This window comes from Rhodnius prolixus, unplaced genomic scaffold (genome assembly GCF_049639745.1).
Source record: "Rhodnius prolixus isolate KJV_2025 unplaced genomic scaffold, Rpr scaffold_13, whole genome shotgun sequence".
NCBI lineage: Eukaryota > Metazoa > Arthropoda > Insecta > Hemiptera > Reduviidae > Rhodnius > Rhodnius prolixus.
In genome coordinates, this window is record NW_027411583.1 from 14,783,403 (window position 1) to 14,806,085 (window position 22,683).

A 22,683-nucleotide genomic window follows, 5' to 3' on the forward strand; every position below is an offset into this window, starting at 1 on the left:
AATCAATCTTGTGTTTGGCACATGCAGCCAATACTTCCCCAATGTTGGTCTTACCTCACTTTCTTTAATATCTTGCTTCAAATCTTCCAATTTCATGAAATCTATATTATCTTCAAATTTGCTTGCCAAATTTGTTACTATGATTGCAACATGGTGTTTAACAGCAATTATTTTCAAAAGAGAAGCGATGTGGTTGAGTAAACTGAGACCTTAAACAAAATTTAAGGCTGTAACCCACATGTTTCACCAATAAATTTGCAAAGTTAAAAACCCCAATTCTTCAAACTTAAATCTTTAGTGAACATTAAATAATTTTTTTACCTCATTAAATGGGAAACTTCAATTTTTTTTACGTATTTTTGAAGAGGGATAGTTCAACCTTTAGAACAATTTGAGAGCAGTACCGGTAGTAATTATTTCGAAACCAAACCTGCCCAAATTTTGAAAACACCGGATTTAGAAAATTTATTTTATAAGTCGATCCTCCCTTTTTATTATTAGATAATTTAACAGAATAAGCCAACAGATAATTCATTCTAATAAAAAAAAAAAAAAAAAGTAAATACTGTAAACTGTTTCTTTTATACCAACTTTCAGTTTTACAATAATATTTCAGGTCAATTTATAAAAGTAGTATTTGAGAGCAACATTCTCAACCCTAAACCACTAAAATTAATGTAAAATATGTATAATTTGCAACAATGAGAATATAGTTTGTTTCAAACAAGATTTTGCTGTCTGCCTTTTATCAAACAATTTTTTGTTTACTCTCTCTTATCACACAAGTAAATTTTTTTTCACGCGGGCTTTACGTCCAACTACCTATCACATCAGAAAATGAAAGTGTTGTGACAGAAACATTTCACGATTTTAGTTTCATTCGATATTGCAGTTTTCACCGGATAAGCCAGTTTTGAGATTCCTGGATAAAAAAAAAGAAAAAAAAAGTGGTTTTTAGAAAATAGTCTCTACGTATGTAAATATATATTAGGTAAAAAAAAAAGAAGAAATTGCAGGAAGCTCAGGCTCCGTTTGGGAACACTGAATTCTGAAAGATACTTGGTGTTTTAGAAGAAGGGAAAGAGTAGAATTTCTTCTGAAGAGTAATTCCAGTAGAATGGACCGGTTAACACACTCTACACTGGAGTTTGGAGAAAATATAAGAGAAAACTGCATTAAGAGAAAGCTGTGTAAATGGCCACAGCATGTTTTCCTGCAAACCCGCACCAGTTCTTTTTTCTGACTGAGTGTGTGCAAAATGATTTTCAAATGGTGTGGTTCAAGAAACATTTAGTAGATATGTAAGCTCTTGCCCAGACGGTTTCCAAAAATCTCGAAAAATTTAGGTTTTCATGATAAAAGGCGTCACATAAATTCTGAGGGATAAAATAGATTGCGACATTAGTTTGCACTTTGTACTAGGTACCGCAATCAGCAGTAATCAGTTATAGGCCCTTCAGGCCTATCTAATGCGGTTCTGAAGAGCTTTGGTGGTGTTATGTCTGGCATACATCATTCCCACAAGTCGGCATAGATTAGCGGACAAAATTCTAAAATTATGATTTATTAACTCTAAAATGTAATATTGTACATTTTTTAAACAATTTCCAATATCAGATTTAAAACTTTTTAATTTCTCCTTCAGTTTAGAATTTTTTCTAAGGTTTAATACCTTAATTAGCCAACTAACATTCATTGTTAGATGGCGATTAGAAAATGAAAAGTATATCACTCCAATAGCGATAGATCTAAATTTGACTGTACTTATTTCTGTAAATTTTGCATAACAAATCAATCGGACTTCATTCATGGGATTTTAATTTTAATAGGTCCAGCATTTTCAGTTTCAAGGGTTATGAGCGCGCTGTGATGAATGTTGAAGTTGGCACTGTTTTTACTTGAGTTATTGCAATTACTCACGAGGACTTCAGGGCCTAAAACCTTATTGAGCTTACATTAGAATGCTTCTATAATTTTTTTATGACTATGAATAAAATGTTTACCCAAGTAAAGGTCTCTAAGGGTGCGTTCCACTAAGCGTTCACAACGATCACGCTCACAACGATCACGCTCACAACCGCGGTTTTGCCCGTTCCACTTGCTTGCGAGCATTACAATCTAAAACTCAAGTGGAATGGACTATGGGGCGTTTTAACCGTTCATGTAAACATTACAAATGGCGACCTCGAAAATAAGTCAGAAGCTTGAAGAGGTTGTTTTTTAATTTTAACCCCGTTTATAAGCAGTTATAATAAACTTTATTAATCATTGGTAAAGTTGACTTATATTAAATATATATATAAAAAATTCAATTTTTATATTACATTTTCGTGGAGTATTTATAAAATTTACGTTTAAATAAAATTAAAATGCCTTTTGTAGGAAAAATTGGATATTTATTAATGCAACGTAATAATGCTTTAGAAAGTTCTTTATCTAGTTCCGATGAAGAGTGGAATGCAATTTTACAAAATCGCAGTGGTGAAAAGCAAAAACTTAGGCCACGTATTATTAACTATCAAAGTGTAACTGATCGTTATTCAGTGATTTAGTATGTTAAAGGGTAAGTAATTTTTCATTTTATTTTATTTTTTTTAGACTTTCGAGAAACACATTCAATTATTTACATGAGATAATAATTTCATTTACATAATATAATTTTTTCGGTTGCCATCTTTTCTTTTAAAAATTGCGCCAAATTTCTGAACGCCCACTTCGACCCAGCTCTTTAGGTGGGGCGTTGTGAGCGGTTTGTGGAACGCACCCTAAGTGGGGCCTTGGGGGGTCTAGCCTGTCTGCCCAGGAACATAGTTCATGACACTCTTCTTCAACTTGATACAATGTATGCTCATGAAGTATGATTAGATTAGCTCAGTATGATTAGATATTAAAATTACCTAAATACTTACGACTTAGCCCAAGCTTAACAAAATTATGTTAGTAGAAGCCACATTTGACAGAGACAATTCGTTATTTACAATTAATTGCTCTATTTATTTATATATATATATAAAAAAATGTTTAAGCACTTTTATTCAGATAATCTTTTTGATCATTTGCTCTCTTAAAAGCGTTAAATTCTGAAAATTTCCATTTCCATAACTTAATGAATTTTACATTGACTAGGACGAAAATTACTTTCCACTGAAAATATACACACTTTCAAGCAGAGTTGGGCAAAAATTCAATCAATTAAAAAACAATTGAATTAAACCGAAATTTAATTTTAATCATGATTAAAATTAAAAAATTTAATCGGCCAAAATTAGTTGATTAAAATTAAATTCACTTTTAATTTAATCGGAATTTAATCAATTAAAATTTTTAATCATAACTAAAAATTTAGATTAAAATTAAAATTAAATAATCATAATTTTAATTGATTGAATTAAATTCCAAATTTAGTTTCAATCACTTTGGACGATTAAATTTTTTAATTTAATCAAAATATGAGAGATTAAATTTTTAAAACCAAACATTGCCAATGGTTAAACCAGAATCGGACCAATGCATCTTTATTTCGCCTAGCTGGTCCCTCTTCTCTATCAATATTATCACTTTTCCTAAACTTGGCACCTTCATTCTACCAGTCTGGTGTCTAATCTATACCATGTTGGTGACTCTCAAGACTTACATAGGACCACCTTACACTCACATTTAACCATGTTTACCACTCACTATACTTAGATAGTACCACCTTACACTCACATTTAACCATGTTGGCGACTCACTAGACTAAGATAGGACCACTTTACAGTCACATTTAACCATGTTTACCACTCATTATACTTAGATAGGACCACCTTACTCTCACATTTAACCAAGTTTACCACTCACTATACTTAGATAGGACTACCTTACACTCACATTTAACCTAGTTGGCGACTCAATAATGAACAGGGTGACCAGAGTTATGTGTTCCACCCATTTTTTTATAAACGGCGGGAAATTTCAAAAAATAGAAAACACGTATTTAATCAAATCTAGTTTTCTTAAGTAATTGAACCATTTTTTAAACCCCAATTTCCCCAGATACAGTATCGTAAGTTTTTTTCAAACGGAACAAACCAGATCTAGGCAGGCTAGAGCTATTCGATATTCCGGATCTTCGATTGAAGCCAAGGGATTAAGGTTACTGTACACTTTATTTTTTAGATATCCCCTCTGAAAATAGTCTATTGGGGTTAAATCCGTAGTTCGAGGTCAAAATCGAGCTCTTCTTGAACCGGATGATAACTGGGGATGAAAAGTAGATTACCTACGAAAACATCGTAAGGAAAAGGACATATTGTGAACCCGGAAAACCTAGCCCTTCCACCTGTAAACCTAATTTCACTCTGAATAAGAGAATGTTGTATATATAGTGGGACATTCGAGGACCTACACATTATGAGCTCTTAAAACCGAACAAACAGCTAAATTCGGAGAAGTATTGTTAGCAAATGCATAATTTAAAGACAGCAGTCCAAGCAAAAAGGCCGGCGATGTTCAATAGGAAGAACATCATACTCCATCATGATAATGCCAGGTCAAATGCTGCTTTAAAGACTCGTCTAAAAATTGCAGAACAAGGCTGGAAAATTCTGTCGCATTCACCATATTCCCCGAACATAGCACCCTCCGACTATCACTTGTTTTTGTCCTTACAAAATTTGTTGAAGGGCGAAACATTTAAAAATGAAGTAGATATCAATCAAGTACTGGTTCAATTTCTCGCATCAAAAAATAATACATTTTTGAAAAATGAAATACATAAATTGCGCTCACGCTGGCGAGATATGGCAATTATATTATTTAATAAAGTTTATTGGTAAGAAAAATTTGTATTTTCTTTTATTCCAAAAACGGACAGAACATTCCGGTAGACCGTATATAAGTCTAGTGAGTGGTAAACATGGTTATTATTATTATTATTGTGTTCTTTTTTAAAGGTGCTCAACAACTAAGGTCCTTCGCACCTGATAAACATGGTTAAATGTGAGTGTAAGGTGGTCCTATATAAGACTATTTTTTTTTTCTTGTACACTTTGTTTTTCTCAATTATAAACTATAGTTATTTTGTGCACAGATCTATAAATGTAGAAGATATAAAGGGTTGAAAATCTTTTGGGTCATGAAATTCTGTAAAATTGTGGCCGTTCTATATTTTCCACTGTGAACCACTTATTGATATGGAACTTTGTTCTCTTATACACTTTGCTTTTCTCAATTATAAACTATAGTTATTTTGTGCACAGATCTAAAAAGGTAGAAGATATAAAGGGTTGAAAATTTTTTGGGTCATGAAATTCTGTAAAATTGTGTCCGTTCAATATTTCCCACTGTGAACCACGTATTGATATGGAATTTTGATCTCTTATACACTTTGTTTTTCTCAATTATAAACTATAGTTATTTTGTGCACAGATCTATAAATGTAGAAGATATAAAGGGTTGAAAATGTTATGGGTCATGAAATTCTGTAAAATTATAGCCGTTCTATATGTCCCACTGTAAACCATGTATTGGTATGGAATTTTGTTCTCTTGTACACTTTGTTTTTCTCAATTATAAACTATAGTTATTATGTGCACAGATCTATAAATGTAGAAGATATAAAGGGTTGTAAATTTTTTGGGTCATGAAATTCTGTAAAATTCTGGCCGTTCTATATTATCCACTGTGAACCACGTATTGATATGGAATTTTGTTCACTTATACACTTTGTTTTTCTCAATTATAAACTATAGTTATTTTGTGCACAGAACTATAAATGTAGAAGATATAAAGGGTTGAAAATTTTTTGGGTCATGAAATTCTGTAAAATTGTGGCCGTTCTAAATTTGCCACAGTGAACCACGTATTGATATGGAATTTTGTTCTCTTATACAATTTGTTTTTCTCAATCATAAACTATAGTTATTTTGTGCACAGATCTAAAAAGGTAGAAGATATAAAGGGTTGAAAATTTTTTGGGTCATGAAATTCTGTAAAATTGTGGCCGTTCTATATTTACCACTGTGAACCACGTATTGATATGGAATTTTGTTCTCTTATACACTTTGTTTTTCTCAATTATAAACTATAGTTATTTTGTGCACAGATCTAAAAAGATAGAAGATATAAAGGGTTGAAAATTTTTTGGGTCATGAAATTCTGTAAAATTGTGGCCGTTCTATATTTCCCTCTGTGAACCACGTATTGATATGGAATTATTTTCTCATGTCCACTTGGTTTTTCTCAATTATAAATTATAGTTATTTTGTGCAAAGAACTATAAATGTAGAAGTTATAAAGGGTGGAAAATTTTTTGGGTCATGAAATTCTGTAAAATTATGGCCGTTCTATATCTTTCACTGTGAACCAAGTATTCGTATGAAATTTTATTCTCTTGTGCACTTTTTTTTTCTCAATTATAAACTATAGTTATTTTGTGCACAGATCTATAAAGGTAGAAGATATAAAGGGTTGTAAATTTTTTGGGTCATGAAATTCTGTAAAATTCTGGCCGTTCTATATTTTCAACTGTGAACCACGTATTGATATGGAATTTTGTTCACATATACACTTTGTTTTTCTCAATTATAAACTACAGTTATTTTGTGCACAGATCTATAAATGTAGAAGATATAAAGGGTTGAAAATTTTTTGGGTCATGAAATTCTGTAAAATTGTGGCCGTTCTATATTTCCCACTGTGAACCACGTATTGATAGGGAATTTTGTTCTCTTATACACTTTGTTTTTCTCAATTATAAACTATAGTTATTTTGTGCACAGATCTATAAATGAAGACGATATAAAGGGTTGAAAATGTTTTGGGTCATGAAATTCTGTAAAATTGTGGCCGTTCCATATTTACCACTGTGAACCACGTATTGATATGGAATTTTGTTCTCTTATACACTTTGTTTTTCTCAATTATAAACTATATTTATTTTGTGCACAGATCTATAAATGTAAAAGATATAAAGGGTTGAAAATGTTTTGGGTCATGAAATTCTGTAAAATTGTGGCCGTTCTATATCTCCCACTGTGAACCATGTATTGGTATGGAACTTTGTTCTCTTGTACACTTTGTTTTTCTCAATTATAAACTATAGTTATTTTGTGCACAGATCTAAAAAGGTAGACGATATAAAGGGTTGAAAATTTTTTGGGTCATGAAATTCTGTAAAATTATGGCCGTTCTCTATCTCCCACTGTGAACCATGTATTGGTATGGAATTTTTTTCTCTAGTACACTTTATTTTTCTCAATTATAAACTATAGTTATTTTGTGTACAGATCTAAAAAGGTAGAAGATAAAAAGGGTTGAAAATATTTTGGGTCATGAAATTCTGTAAAATTGTGGCCGTTCTAAATTTGCCACTGTGAACCACGAATTGATATGGAATTTTGTTCTCTTATACACTTTGTTTTTCTCAATTATAAACTATAGTTATTTTGTGCACAGATCTAAAAAGGTAGAAGATATAAAGGGTTGAAAATTTTTTGGGTCATGAAATTCTGTAAAATTGCGGCAGTTCTAAATTTCCCACTGTGAACCACGTATTGATATGGAATTTTGTTCTCTTGTACACTTTGTTTTTCTCAATTATAAACTATAGTTATTTTGTGCACAGATCTATAAATGTAGAAGATATAAAGGGTTGAAAATTTTTTGGGTCATGAAATTCTGTAAAATTCTGGCCGTTCTATATTTTCAACTGTGAACCACGTATTGATATGGAATTTTGTTCTCTTATACACTTTGTTTTTCTCAATTATAAACTATAGTTATTTTGTGCACAGATCTAAAAAGGTAGAAGATATAAAGGGTTGAAAATTTTTTGGGTCATGAAATTCTGTAAAATTGCGGCAGTTCTAAATTTCCCACTGTGAACCACGTATTGATATGGAATTTTGTTCTCTTGTACACCTTGTTTTTCTCAATTATAAACTATAGTTATTTTGTGCACAGATCTATAAATGTAGAAGATATAAAGGGTTGAAAATTTTTTGGGTCATGAAATTCTGTAAAATTCTGGCCGTTCTATATTTCCCACTGTGAACCACGTATTGATATGGAATTTTGTTCTCTTATATACTTTGTTTTTCTCAATTATAAACTACAGTTATTTTGTGCACAGAACTATAAATGTAGAAGATATAAAGGGTTGAAAATTTTTTGGGTCATGAAATTCTGTAAAATTGTGGCCGTTCTAAATTTGCCACTGTGAACCACGTATTGATATGGAATTTTGTTCTCTTATACATTTTGTTTTTCTCAATTATAAACTATAGTTATTTTGTGCACAGATCTATAAATGTAGAAGATATAAAGGGTTGAAAATTTTTTGGGTCATGAAATTCTGTAAAATTCTGGCCGTTCTATATTTCCCACTGTGAACCACGTATTGATATGGAATTTTGTTCTCTTATACACTTTGTTTTTCTCAATTATAAACTACAGTTATTTTGTGCACAGAACTATAAATGTAGAAGATATAAAGGGTTGAAAATTTTTAGGGTCATGAAATTCTGTAAAATTGTGGCCGTTCTAAATTTGCCACTGTGAACCACGTATTCATATGGAATTTTGTTCTCTTATACACTTTGTTTTTCTCAATTATAAACTACAGTTATTTTGTGCACAGATCTAAAAAGGTAGAAGATATAAAGGGTTAAAAAATTTTTGGGTCATGAAATTCTGTAAAATTTTGGCCGGTCTATATCTCCCACTGTGAACCACGTATTGATATGGAATTGTGTTCTCTTATACACTTTGTTTTTCTCAATTATAAACTATAGTTATTTTGTGCACATATCTAAAGAGGTAGAAGATATAAAGGGTTGAAAATTTTTTGGGTCATGAAATTCTGTAAAATTGTGGCCGTTCTAAATTTACCACTGTGAACCACATATTGATATGGAATTTTGTTCTCTTATACACTTTGTTTTTCTCAATTATAAACTATAGTTATTTTGTGCACAGATCTAAAAAGGTAGAAGATATAAAGGGTTAAAAAAATTTTGGGTCATGAAATTCTGTAAAATTTTGGCCGGTCTATATCTCCCACTGTGAACCACGTATTGATATGGAATTGTGTTCTCTTATACACTTTGTTTTTCTCAATTATAAACTATAGTTATTTTGTGCACATATCTAAAGAGGTAGAAGATAGAAAGGGTTGAAAATTTTTTGGGTCATGAAATTCTGTAAAATTGTGGCCGTTCTAAATTTGCCACTGTGAACCACGTATTGATATGGAATTTTGTTCTCTTATACATTTTGTTTTTCTCAATTATAAACTATAGTTATTTTGTGCACAGATCTATAAATGTAGAAGATATAAAGGGTTGAAAATTTTTTGGGTCATGAAATTCTGTAAAATTCTGGCCGTTCTATATTTCCCACTGTGAACCACGTATTGATATGGAATTTTGTTCTCTTATACACTTTGTTTTTCTCAATTATAAACTACAGTTATTTTGTGCACAGAACTATAAATGTAGAAGATATAAAGGGTTGAAAATTTTTAGGGTCATGAAATTCTGTAAAATTGTGGCCGTTCTAAATTTGCCACTGTGAACCACGTATTCATATGGAATTTTGTTCTCTTATACACTTTGTTTTTCTCAATTATAAACTACAGTTATTTTGTGCACAGATCTAAAAAGGTAGAAGATATAAAGGGTTAAAAAATTTTTGGGTCATGAAATTCTGTAAAATTTTGGCCGGTCTATATCTCCCACTGTGAACCACGTATTGATATGGAATTGTGTTCTCTTATACACTTTGTTTTTCTCAATTATAAACTATAGTTATTTTGTGCACATATCTAAAGAGGTAGAAGATATAAAGGGTTGAAAATTTTTTGGGTCATGAAATTCTGTAAAATTGTGGCCGTTCTAAATTTACCACTGTGAACCACATATTGATATGGAATTTTGTTCTCTTATACACTTTGTTTTTCTCAATTATAAACTATAGTTATTTTGTGCACAGATCTAAAAAGGTAGAAGATATAAAGGGTTAAAAAAATTTTGGGTCATGAAATTCTGTAAAATTTTGGCCGGTCTATATCTCCCACTGTGAACCACGTATTGATATGGAATTGTGTTCTCTTATACACTTTGTTTTTCTCAATTATAAACTATAGTTATTTTGTGCACATATCTAAAGAGGTAGAAGATAGAAAGGGTTGAAAATGTTTTGGGTCATGAAATTCTGTATAATTATGGCCGTTCTATATCTCCCACTGTGAACCATGTATTGGTATGGAATTTTGTTCTCTTGTAGACTTTGTTTTTCTCAATTATAAACTATAGTTATTTTGTGTACAGATCAAAAAAGGTAGAAGATATAAAGGGTTGAAAATGTTTTGGGTCATGAAATTCTGTAAAATTATGGCCGTTCTATATCTCCCACTGTGAACCACGTATTGGTATGGAATTATTTTCTCTTGTCCACTTGGTTTTTCTCAATTATAAATTATAGTTATTTTGTGCACAGATCTATAAATGTAGAAGATATTAAGCAGTGGTTCTTAACCGGTGTTCCGCGAATATGGTCCAAGTGTTCTGCGAAATTTCAATTTTGAATGTATTGAAATTTAGAAACTTAGGAAACATACGAAAACCAAAAATTGTTCCTTTTTTTTTATTTGAATTTAATTTTAAGTTCTTGCTAAAAACCGAATTTCAAATTATTTAATGTTAGTGTTCCGCGAGGAAAATATATACATATAATTGTGTTCCGCGTCTATGAAAAGGTTATGAACCACTGGTGTAGAGACTCGTGAAGAAGTCCAAGTCTACAAAAATTAACCGAAAAGTATTTATTGAAGACGCTTAGAAAAAGGGCCTCGCCAAAACGTGGTTCGAACCACTGGTTGAAAAGCCATAAAAGTGGATGATTAAATTAGTTTGATTAACGATTGAAATTGAACTAATTTGGTGATTAAAATTAAAGTTCAATTTAATTCTCAGATTTAATCATAATTTTTTTAGTTTGATTAAATTAGTTTGATTAACGATTAAATCTGAAATTTAATTGATTAAATAATTGTCATATGATTAAAATTACGATTAAATTCGCCGATTAAATTCTGATTAAAATTAAAAATAAATTTAACCAATTAAAAAATGTAATCAATTAAATTTAGAATTTAATAGTTTTTTTAATCAGTGCCCAACTTTGCTTTGAAGTCAAAACAAACAACAAACTACGTAAGCAATGCATACCTTGATTGTTAGGTGCACCTATAAAAGGGAAAAAGAGTACTGCCAACGAATCAATGACAATAAGTTTGCCAAATTTTTCACTTGAAGGCAAAACATTTTTGATAGATTGTAACAGGGTTATTAATTTATATATATCATCTGCTGGTATAACATTAATTCTTTCCAAAACAGTGTCGGTCTCCTGAAAAGCAATATCAAAAAATTAAATATATCCAACAGATTTGACTTATTTTTTAGCTACTTTACTCAGTTACTTTACCTCTTTGTAATTCCATGTTTGCAAAATCTGTAAAACTCTTGAAGAACAAAAATCTCTTTTAGTGTCAATGTAAGTGACATTAGATTTCATTTTCAAAACAATGTTAACGGTAATTGTTAAACATATTTGAGTCTTTCCTGTACCAGACAAACCACATATTTCCAATAATGTTCCAGTTAAAAGTCCTCCATTCAACAGATCATCCAATCTGTAGAGGAATAAGATTTTTAGTTATTCCATCTCAATTCTACAAGGTACACATTTCAGCTATGAGTTCAATTTTCTTATAAGGGAGTATGTGTTGGTGGCCTTTATGTTCTACTAATATACTACATAATTTGGCAAGTGACGTATGAAAAAATAGAGCTCTCTTAAACTTTCTTTCAAACTAGAACTTAAGCGGAAGCTATTGCTAATAAGAGAGAAGCACTAAAGTGGTGTCAGACGAGAGATAATGATTACTTATTACTGCCAATTTATTTCGACCAACAGAAACAAAAATCCACCACACGACTTCCTCTTCTTTAAATGTTAATTGATAACTTCTTCATTTCCTAGAAACACAGAATTTGAAAGCTTTTAATTCTAAATATTATCTTGTTTGTAAATCTGTACGTCACACTAAGCGATTGCAAACATTTTCCTATTCCATAGGATAGCTGTTACTATTCTACTTCATCCCACCCACGAACTTTTAGATCTGAGAAAAATATCATATCAGTAATGAAATTAAACATAGCGTTAAGTAAACACTTCCATTATCTAATCATAAGGACTCTGAAAAACCTTTTGAGAATTTTTTTAATTTTAATCTCTGTATTTAAAAAAAAATATATTAATTATGAATATTTTTTACCCTTTAATGAAAGTTTGAATAATACTAGTTTTCCTCAATAAATAACGATATAAAGTTAAAGCATCCTTTGGCTGAGTGGAATAATTCCTTATAAGCTGGCGAGTGACTTCAATAAGTTCCTGAAACAAACATTCATTTATACTAAACAAATTTGAATAAATTTGAAAAAATGAATATAATGCCAATGACTTTCAACAGGCTTTCTCGTAGATCAACAGATAAGTAGGCATGTATATGGTTAGATACGATAGCTACCGTACTTTTTACTAAACTTTTCCCATTTTAACTCATTAAATTTGATGAACAGACCAAGGCCGGTCCCAATACCCTATGCTTCAAAAGTTTCACCCCTTATTTGCCAATTCATTTTTTTAGCGGGCGTACACAGTTCTGATGCGGGACTTTTGGATTGAAATAAAAACAATTAAGAGGTTGATAGATTGACATCAATCAGCAGCCTGATTTTTTTTATACATATATCTTTATTAAGATATTTGTAACTGCCCTAGATGGCAAGTAAATCTACTTAATACAAACAAGGAGCACCGTTCACTGACAGTCAATGAGACATGTGAACACGAGCAGTTGACTGAAAAGGTGTTAATTACGGAAAGAGTCGAAATGACATATATTTAATTAAATACTAGATTAATTTAGAGGTTAGAATTTAGTTGAAGAGATTTACGTATTTATGTAGATGAAAAAAAAAATCCGAAATAATTATTTACATTTAACAATTGTAACTTACCTCTTCGCCAAATGTTGCAGTTACCAGCTTTTCAAACTCTGCTTGCAAGAAATCAGTAACTGAATATATTTTACAGCTTCCTAATGATTTTAGTAATTGAGGTTTGACTAAGTAGGATGGAAGCTTAGGCATAGCCAAATTCCTTCATGATTATTTCATTTTAAGCCAAACTTATTAAAGTATAAATATGAATCTGAATTCGTGATGCCAAAGTCTTAAAATGTTTCTGCGACTAACAACTTAATTTTAGTTGAGTTACTTCACACATATGGCTTATGATTGGTGTTAGATGCTGAAAGGTTTCCATTCCATTTCCCTCCGATAGTGATAGTGAATTCCATCCAGGTGAAATCAATATGATTACACTTGTTTTTAACTAAAAATCAAAAGTCAGAATTAAATTGCATGAACCTTCAAATTTTATTAATTTTCTTTTCATTAATGAAATTTCAAAGACTCTAGTTCAGTTCCCCAAAATTCCCCACAAATAAAGCTCGGTAACTGTAATTTGGAGATCTTTCTGTACTGTATTAATACCATATTCTGTAGCAAATACCGTGATTGGAGATGAGACTAAGAGATATGTACATACATGCAATTAGAAGGCAACTAAGTTTGCGGATAACAGGAAGGTTTTTCAGGAAGAAAAATTCTTCTCTACAACTTCAAGGTTTTAAAGGGTTTCTACTATATTTTAAGAAAGATGGCGCAAAAGTTCATAGATTTTATTAAACTTCAGAATCGTTCCCGGACCACTAGGTTTACAATTCTATAGTTAATTGACAAATTGTTATATTTGTATATTTTTTAGAATATTTAGATAATTATATCCTTAAAAGAGTATGATATCGTTCAAAGAACTTTATTATTCACCTAAGCAAAAATAAAATAAACTTTATTCATTACTATGTACGAGGCATTACTTGTTTTGTAATCTATTTTATGGTTGCAGGTCTTGGAAAACAATTTTTATTTACTTGCATAACGCTTGGACTTAAACGTGTCTTCTAATTATTTGGGATAAAAAATAGCTTGATGAGGAAACTATTTGTGAAGACATGCGTGCGTGTTGAAACGGTTGGCAATTAGAAAAATGTAGATGCGTAATATACACTTAAAAAAAAGTTCATGCTGGCAATTTAGTCATTTTGTGTGCGAGTAGTCAGAATAAATACACCTTAACCCATTTTCATAAGGAAGTATGAAAAAGAAGGTCCTTATCACCATATTTTTTTTATATTACATTTTATTCATATTATTGTTCTTGCTCTATTATCGTACTCCTTCTTTAAAGAATTATTTTTTAAACACAATTTTAATACAAATAAAATCAAGATTAAAGATCGTGTCATGAGTTAAAAGTCAACAAATATAAACGGAATTACTACTTTCGTCTACAACTCCATTTCTTATTTCCAACGAACGGATGAAAAAAATAAGCGTATCCGGTGATATTGGCAAGCAAAATTAAGCGTTTATAGCCGCTAATGATGCAAATGGCTTAATGAAATGGTGATTTACTATGGCGACGCCCTTGACTGACTGGCTGACTAGCTTAGTCGGTAACCGGCATCAACTTGGTTAAGAGTTAGTAACTTTTTGAGCCTTATTTGTTACTTGGTTAAGAGTTAGTACCTTTCATTGCTTCGACATCTCCGTGCAACTACTTTTCCAATCACTTTTAACGTAGATTTTGCTAGTTAAGTTCTAAGAGTTCTGATGCGGAATGTACCTCCGATGTAGCAACTAAAGTATATTTGCGTGCCCTAATTGGGTATCTGTTATTTATTTCACTACACAATTATCGGAGCAGGAGCAGTATTAATAGACTAGTATGACAAGCCATGAGAGTATTAAATAATAAATACTTTTCAGAGCCTTCCTAATAGCTGAGTTCAAAATGATTATATTAGTTTAATTTTGCCATTATTAAATTAAGAGCTTAACGCACGTTATTTGATAAGGATTTCAAGACGCTTTATTATTCTTGTTTATAAAATTTGTCTAAAACTTTATAAATTTCTTAATTGGCACAATTGATAATGCATTGTCGGGAAGATGGAGGTTATTAATTTGTTTTGTGAATCTCAGGTTAGGTTAGCTGTTTTCCAGTTACTTGGAAGTTGGCAGGAATGGCTTCAAGTTCTAGTGAAACGCAAGCAAGCACTGCTAAAAAAAGTTGGGACATGACATTTCCACAGTACGATCATGAAAGAGCACAGTACGAAGCCGAAGTGATGTTTGAAAACATTGGCACTGTTGATGAAATATATCGATATGATCGCAAGCAACAACAAGATATATTAAATGCAAAACCTTGGGAAAAAGAGTAATTTTATTTTATTTTGATGTTGATGTACTATTTTCTAAACTTTATCTCTGAATTTAGGAATTAGTTTTGAAGTTATACTGTTGTATTTTTTTAATCAGGCTGTATCTTTCTCGTACAAATTTTGGAAGAGAATAATCGTTTAAGAAAGAAATAATGTGTAACGTTCATATTGCCGCTTGAACCCAAATATAGTTGCGTTATCTACAATACATTTTTATTAATTATTATTAATTTTTATTTTGTATTGGTGGTTTTTGTTGCAGCCCACATTTCTTTACAGACATAAAAATTTCAGCCTTAGCATTATTAAAAATGGTAATGCATGCACGTTCCGGCGGAACTCTTGAAGTGATGGGATTACTGCTAGGTAAAGTGGACGCTAATACTATGTTAGTAATGGACTCATTCGCATTGCCAGTTGAAGGAACTGAAACTAGAGTTAATGCCCAAGCTCAGGCATATGAATATATGACGGCGTACATAGAATCAGCGAAGCAGGTATTGTATAGTTAGTTTTGTAAGTAGTTTTTATAATTACTTAAAATACGATGTTGTGGTGAGAGAGAAAAGAAATAGATTTAATTTCATTATTTTTCCCAAACGGTATTTGGATGATTCAATGTTTCGCAAAAGTTTGCCTCAGAGGATAAGTTAAAATCTTATGCAAGTGGAGTTTAATGACCTCAGGGATAAAAAGTAAAGTAATATAACTTTTTCAGGCGGGCTTATCAGTAGCTAAAGCGGTTAAAGCTTCCCTACGTAACTCTGAAGTGGCATCATGCTCTCACACCTACTAAGAGGAAGTTTTGCAGATGTTCAAATTATCGCCTTACGAAATGATTTTAATGAATGAATTGTATTTCAATTTGAAATTTTAGATACGGTACATTCGGCTTGATGGGGCCGAAATTCTAAAAAATAACTTATTAATGAAAATTAATGCAGTAGAATTACTTAACTATTAATGAAGTATTAATGAAATGTTGGGTACTCGCTGATTTGTGTACCTTTTGGCGTTTAATCAACCCTTATACTTAACATTTTAAACTGTAAGTTTTTGTTAAGGATTTATTGTATATGCAGCAAAACAGCAACCCTCTGACGGTCAAAAGACCAAGAGAACTGTCTGTCGCTTTTCTATTATATCCTGATATTATGTAAATATTATCCAAAATAAAGACAATATTATTATTAAATTAAAGTTTGCAAATGAATGAATTCTAGTTACAAGTATTATTTATTTGTTATTAAATAAGTAATTTTTGTTCATGTAAGACGAATACATGACTGAAATTTGAAATAGCTCCGTAATTCAAATTACAACAGTAAAAGAGCAACTCTAACTTTCCCTTTTTCTTTTTAATGTGCGAGGAATGTGATGCTAATTCAGAATAAAGATAAATCACAAGACTAATTTGGAATAGAGTTAAAATAAAATGCTTTCTTAATACTAACTATGATGAAGAGATACATGTTATATAATTCTAACAAAAAAATATTTATGGGTGATAAAAGGAAAGCACAAGGGTCTGTGACATCTAATACATTCTAAAAAATATGATACTGGAAGTATGTATGAAATGTTGGGTACTTGCCGATTTGCGTATCATCTGGCGTTTAATCAAGCCTTATGCTTAACTTTTAAAATTGTAAGTTTTTGTTAAGGAGATCAATAATTCAAGTAGTAAATGAGGTTTAAAAAACAAGTACGACGTTAAAGGATAAGGTACAACGTTTCTTTTTTAAAACATTTGTATAAATTACAACCATTAAGTATCAAAAGAGCACCTATGCCTAAAATCATTGGATTCTTCTAAAGTAGCTTTGAGTGGTAAATATAAAAGGTAGATTTAAACCTAATTTGCAGTTGGACGTAAAGCCCGCCTGAAAAAATAGGCAATTACTTTACTACTTTACTATACAAGGTAGATTTCTTTCACATTCATGAAGCGAAGCCTAATGTGCAACACTTTATTATAGATTGATCTTATCCGTGTATCCTTTATAAATGTCATTTATTTATTTATTTAAGGCGTGTCAGCACCTAATGTCAGTGCCCGCAGCCTTTTGTCGGTGCTGGTCTTCAGATAGTGCCCTCTTGTTATTCACAAAATCTTTCTTCATTAGACAGTGAGCTGTAAAGAGCATCTAAGAATAAAAGAAAAATAAGGGTGGTATGCCTGGATTTAAACATCAGGGTTAACTATTATTTCTGGTTGTCAAAATCTATGAGTTCCAGTCTTACTAAGAAGCTAATATGCTCCATGCGTACTTTGTAAACTATTCGGGCTTTCTTTAAAGAAAATGTTATAAATGTAATATATTATTGTTTGATTAAAAAATTGATTTTACGTTCTTTGTAAGCGAATACTCAGCCTAATGTTCCAAAGGATTGCAGAAATGTTGGCAGATTTGTTTACTTACATTCTGTATCTCTGGTGTCCAATAATAGAGTTAATCTTTTTTTTATTAATTAATTATTTTATCCCATGTAAAAATTAAATGTATTCAAATCATTTGAGGTGTTAATAGTGAAGGATCGAACAATGAAAATTTATGAAATCACTTAGTTTTACCATTAGAATAAAACTACTGTTTCAAATTACAGGTGGGACGCTTGGAGAATGCCATTGGCTGGTACCATAGCCATCCAGGTTATGGGTGTTGGCTATCTGGAATTGACGTCTCCACCCAAATGTTAAACCAAAATTTTCAAGAACCTTTTGTAGCAATAGTAATTGATCCGGTTCGAACAATTTCCGCTGGTAAAGTGTGTCTTGGAGCCTTTAGAACTTATCCAAAGGTAAATAGCGTTCACTTATTACGGAAAAAGCAGTCTTCCTCTTCCAAAATATTGTATGTTCTAAAAACTATTGTGAAAATATGAGTTTTTTCTTAAAGCTTCTACAGAAATGACATCAACAATAATAATTTCAATTATTTTTCCCCTTATTTCGAAAGGTACGTTTCCTCCAAAAAAGGTTTCTCTCGCCGTGCTTATTTAAGCGTACTTGAACAAACTATAAGATTATAAAAAAAATATTTACAATATTCTATTCTTGTAAATCAAAGTAATCTTGAGAAGACAGATTATTTTTAATATTTTATAACTGTTCGGCAGGGTATCTTTTAAACTTAAAAGCATTTATTATCCAAGTTTATGTCAAAATTATGTAAATTTTTATCATTATTTATTATTTTTACTTATAGGTTTTGCGAAATATCTTTAAAAATCATTACATCTTTACTATTTAAATTTCCTTTATTGTGAACTGGATTAGTCACTTCTTTAGATATCTTGGTCATGCAACCCTAAAAATACATAATCCCAACACCCCTAACACTCACAAAATATGCATAGGACTTACATTTAAATATATGTATTGTGTTATTCAACATAATTCAGGTTTAGCAAACTCACAGGCATTCCACCTCACCCCAATCTAAGGAGTCACTCAGCATGAGATGATCGACTCAGCGGTTCCGAGGTCTGAATTGGTGTTTTGTATATGCATTGTTTGTAATGTGTCAATTGTATGTATCGACGTGCCCGAGGCACTTCGTTGGTAATATAGGTGTACAGTAGGTAATGTAATATAGGAGTAACGTTAGGTGTATAATTTCACAATATATCCAATAATAATATATATTAATAATATTCTACTATGGGGGGTTATTTACTTATTAGCGGGTAGGATTATTTGGAATAATTTCATTTTGTTTGTTGGCTTGTTTGTTGACAATTTGTTTTTTCATTTTTTTTTTTTTGTTAAATAAATATTATAGCTGAATACTATCAATACCATAACTGAGTTGTGATTGGAGTGACCACTTCCTGTTTCCCCCAGCGTACCTTACATTTATTAAATATTGCTGCGAAGAAGAAAGAATTTGTGTGTGTGAGAAAGAGGGCTCAATCACATTTTAAATAATTTATTTGGATCTGGCAATCTATGTTAAACGGGGGCTCACAATGAGGGCTACATTTTTTTATTATATTATTATAATGCTATATTTTATATTATACTTGGAAAATAGGGCTTTATTAATCCATTACCACTACCATTTTTAAACAATAATTTATTTAGAACTTGGTTGTGGGTCCTTGTTCTCAATAATATGTATATATTGTATTATAAATACATATATATTATATTTTAACGATTGTTTGTGTTTTAGAGAAAGTCATTTGCTTTTATTTACCTGAAAGAATATTAATTTGTCCAGGGTTATAAACCACCAAATGAAGAACCTTCAGAATATCAGACGATCCCATTAAATAAAATTGAAGATTTTGGTGTACATTGTAAACAGTATTATTCATTGGAAGTTTCTTATTTTAAAAGTTCATTAGATCGTCGCTTATTGGATTCTCTTTGGAATAAGTACTGGGTAAATACTCTAAGCTCTGCTAGTCTCCTAACTAATGCGGATTACACTACCGGTCAGATACTGGATCTCTCAGAAAAATTAGAACAATCGGAAGCTGCACTTGGTAAGTTCTTTAAATAATTAAATTTATTCTACCGTTAAATAGTAAACACTACCATTTAGTCAAGAGTTCTATAATTTCTTTTGTAGAAAATAATAGCTTTAATTTATTCTTTTTTAGTTTTAGTTATTTTTTTAAATCAATATAAATTTTAGCAAAGATTTTGGTATTCTACTGAGTTCTTTTGGAATTTGTTGAATAGTTCACAAAAATTTTTCACACAGTTCACAAGGTTTCTCCTTCTGCCTGGAATTCTTTATTGGAGATGGTACCATCTCCAGTTATAAGTATCTCATCTTCGGTTTTATACTTAATATCTGATTCCTGCACAATTCGTACAGATTTGAATAGATTTTCTAGATGAATTTCTCCATATTTTAGGTTATAGAGGTTACTATAGAAATGGTTAGTTATTTTTAATATTTATATCTACGTGTGTTTGTTTTGTTTGCCACATTCATCCTTCTGAGTAAATATTTGTTCGATCCTTGCTGCTGATCTCTTTATATTTTTAACATTCCTTGAAGACAATATCTCTCCAATTCTTTCAACTTTTTAATTGTGGACCATTTTTTACCACTCTGATCAACTTCAATAGTTTGTGTAAATAATTTGTTTTTTTTTGTTTTTTGTTTTTTTTTCTTCATTTAGCTACTTTTCATGAGTACTTTCCAAATGTTCTTCGGGTCGCCTGGAGTATAAGGAGTAATCAGTGTTAAATTCGAAACTTCATTATAGCTTTTTAATAATTTCTTTTATTATGTCTGCACGCTCATCTATTCTGATGGATTCAAACAAGATTCTTATAACGTATTGTTTATAATTTCTACTCTTATGACTTCCTCCTGATTGCATTTGTATACTTCTACATTTTATTTTACTGTTCCTTCTCCATTGCTTATTGTTAATACTAGTTTTACAGCCCTGTGATCGCCGCTTATATTCTCATAGTCAATATTCTCTTTCATCTAACATCCGGAACCATGAGGGAAGTAATTAGTTTCATTTATAATAATTCCATCAGAACTAATCCATGTCTGTTTCCGTTCTTGCTTCCGTACTATCCTGTATTGTTCTGGCAGGCAATTAAATCCATTATTAACAACGTTTTTATGTATGAATCTAAGAAATTATTCAAATACTTTTTTTATATTTATTGTATTATCTCTTTAAAAAACACTCTTTATTTAATAGTTTACCGATATTTCTCAACTACTTACTAATCCTTAACTAGAAAAATTAACCGTTAAATTCATTATTAACAAAAACACACCTACTTGGATGATTGTACTCTCCCACCCCGTTATGAATATGTTATTTCATTGAAGTTGTTCTTTCAATTTTGAAAATGAACATCTATTTTTCGAAAAGACTTGAGTAATATATTTCAAGAAAGAAAAGTAAATAAAAATGCTTTGAGATCGACAAAGGTTTTGTTTTTCTTGTGTAGAAGATTGTGTATCAGTGTGTTTAATACATAAAAATCTATTCAGCTTTCGTGTAATACTTGTTTTCTTTTTGTTAAGGTCGAGGTGGGTTTGTGCTTGGATGTTCAGATCCTCATGAAAAACGGACAGAAGATAAATTATTAAAAGCAACTAAGGATAGTTGCAAAACTACGATTGAAATCATTCACGGCCTAATGGCGCAGATGATCAAAGATAGATTATTTAACCAGATAAAACCTAATAGGTGTGATAAGTAAATAAAATTATTAATAAAAACTTTTCTTTTGAAGATTTTTTTTTGTAAAGGAAAAGTAAGAATTTAAGTACTAAACGATTGTTATAAAATTTTTATTATAAGTGTTTGAACTTGCAGCCTGACTGCGTAATAAATGCTATTGTAATCACACAAAATTATTTTATTAACTCACTCACTCTCCCTGGTTTCACTCACTTAGTCTCACTCCTTGCAAGAAGTATAAGGATGTAACGAAAGCCTTGGTTTTTCCTTTTCCTTTCACTTAGTTGAATGAACCGATTATATAAACAAAGCGTTGATGTACTTTGGTCACTTGTCATTGTACTGATACTTGTCATTAACTTTAAATTTCTGTACAGTTTTGACCGTATGATTGATTTTAAAACATCATTAAGTGAGAGAATTAAATTTTGTAATGCATGTGATGTAAAAGTTGGTGTATATTTAGGGCACGACAACATCTGACGTTATTGGCGCTCCAATAATTATATTATTAATAGTAATTGAATAGTGAGTAAAATTACAAATTTGAAAATTATTGAAATACCACTTAACATTTAAATTTGTGGTTTTTAGTGATATTTTTCGTTCAAATTATGAGTTTCAATTTTTTTTTTGACACATTTTTGATATTGGAATTATAAGTGTTGAGGGAACCAATTGGTCGTTGGATTCAACATATTCTACCAAAATTGCACGTTCACGTGTATTATTAACATGGAATTAAAAAAAAAAAAAATAGCGAGTTGTAATTGTTAGGTGGGACTAAAAATTACGAATTTACTTTGAAAACTCAACAGTTTAGAATCACCTCTGGCGACCTTCAGAAAGGGGGAAGATTGTTGAGGAGGTGTGAAACATGGATGGCTTCAAATTATTCATCTATTTAAAAAATCTATTGTGTATACTCACATGACATTCTCATACTGCAGTTATTACATTTCTGATTGTAACTAACAATCAAACTAATAGTGATACTGGAATAGATGCTTACAAGTAGGTAAGCGAACTGATATTTCCACTCCATTTAAATTCGAATATATTTTTTCAAATTGTATCTGACGGCTCTACAACACCTGAAAATT

The 22,683-nt window shown here is 30.9% G+C and overlaps 2 protein-coding genes and 1 long non-coding RNA gene across 8 annotated transcripts in view; 1 reads left to right on the forward strand and 2 right to left on the reverse strand.

Moving 5' to 3' along the window:
* lok (ovarian-specific serine/threonine-protein kinase loki) overlaps window positions 1-15,070 on the reverse strand; it is a 29,668-nt gene extending 14,598 nt beyond the window's left edge. Inside the window, exons 1-5 of one of the 5 annotated variants that reach the window (XM_074116533.1) lie at window positions 14,706-15,067; window positions 13,071-13,446; window positions 12,323-12,441; window positions 11,467-11,674; window positions 11,208-11,388 (exon numbers count right to left, since the gene is read on the reverse strand). In XM_074116533.1, the coding sequence (XP_073972634.1) occupies window positions 11,208-11,388; window positions 11,467-11,674; window positions 12,323-12,441; window positions 13,071-13,202 (640 nt within the window). In that variant the 5' untranslated portion in view covers window positions 13,203-13,446; window positions 14,706-15,067. Of the gene's footprint in view, window positions 1-11,207; window positions 11,389-11,466; window positions 11,675-11,928; window positions 12,171-12,322; window positions 12,442-13,070; window positions 13,447-14,458; window positions 14,600-14,705 lie in introns of those variants that run through there. The other 4 variants (XM_074116534.1, XM_074116535.1, XM_074116537.1 and 1 more) reach the window with 4 other exon arrangements.
* CSN5 (COP9 signalosome subunit 5) lies at window positions 14,526-21,753 on the forward strand. Of its 2 annotated transcripts, none has more exons than XM_074116548.1 (6): window positions 14,526-14,657; window positions 15,162-15,399; window positions 15,666-15,900; window positions 18,011-18,205; window positions 19,630-19,897; window positions 21,421-21,753. In XM_074116548.1, the coding sequence occupies exons 2-6, from the start codon at window positions 15,203-15,205 to the stop codon at window positions 21,597-21,599; spliced, it is 1,074 nt and encodes a 357-aa protein (XP_073972649.1). In that variant the 5' UTR covers window positions 14,526-14,657; window positions 15,162-15,202; the 3' UTR covers window positions 21,600-21,753. The 2 variants fall into 2 exon arrangements, with proteins under 2 accessions (XP_073972649.1, XP_073972650.1); XM_074116549.1 differs by lacking the exon at window positions 14,526-14,657 and adding an exon at window positions 14,673-14,697.
* LOC141448275 (uncharacterized) lies at window positions 20,506-22,493 on the reverse strand. The gene is made up of 2 exons (XR_012454927.1): window positions 21,771-22,493; window positions 20,506-20,969 (listed from the first exon to the last, which is right to left on the reverse strand). It is a non-coding gene; the product is annotated as an uncharacterized lncRNA (long non-coding RNA).
* Between the last annotated feature and the right edge of the window lie 190 nt (window positions 22,494-22,683).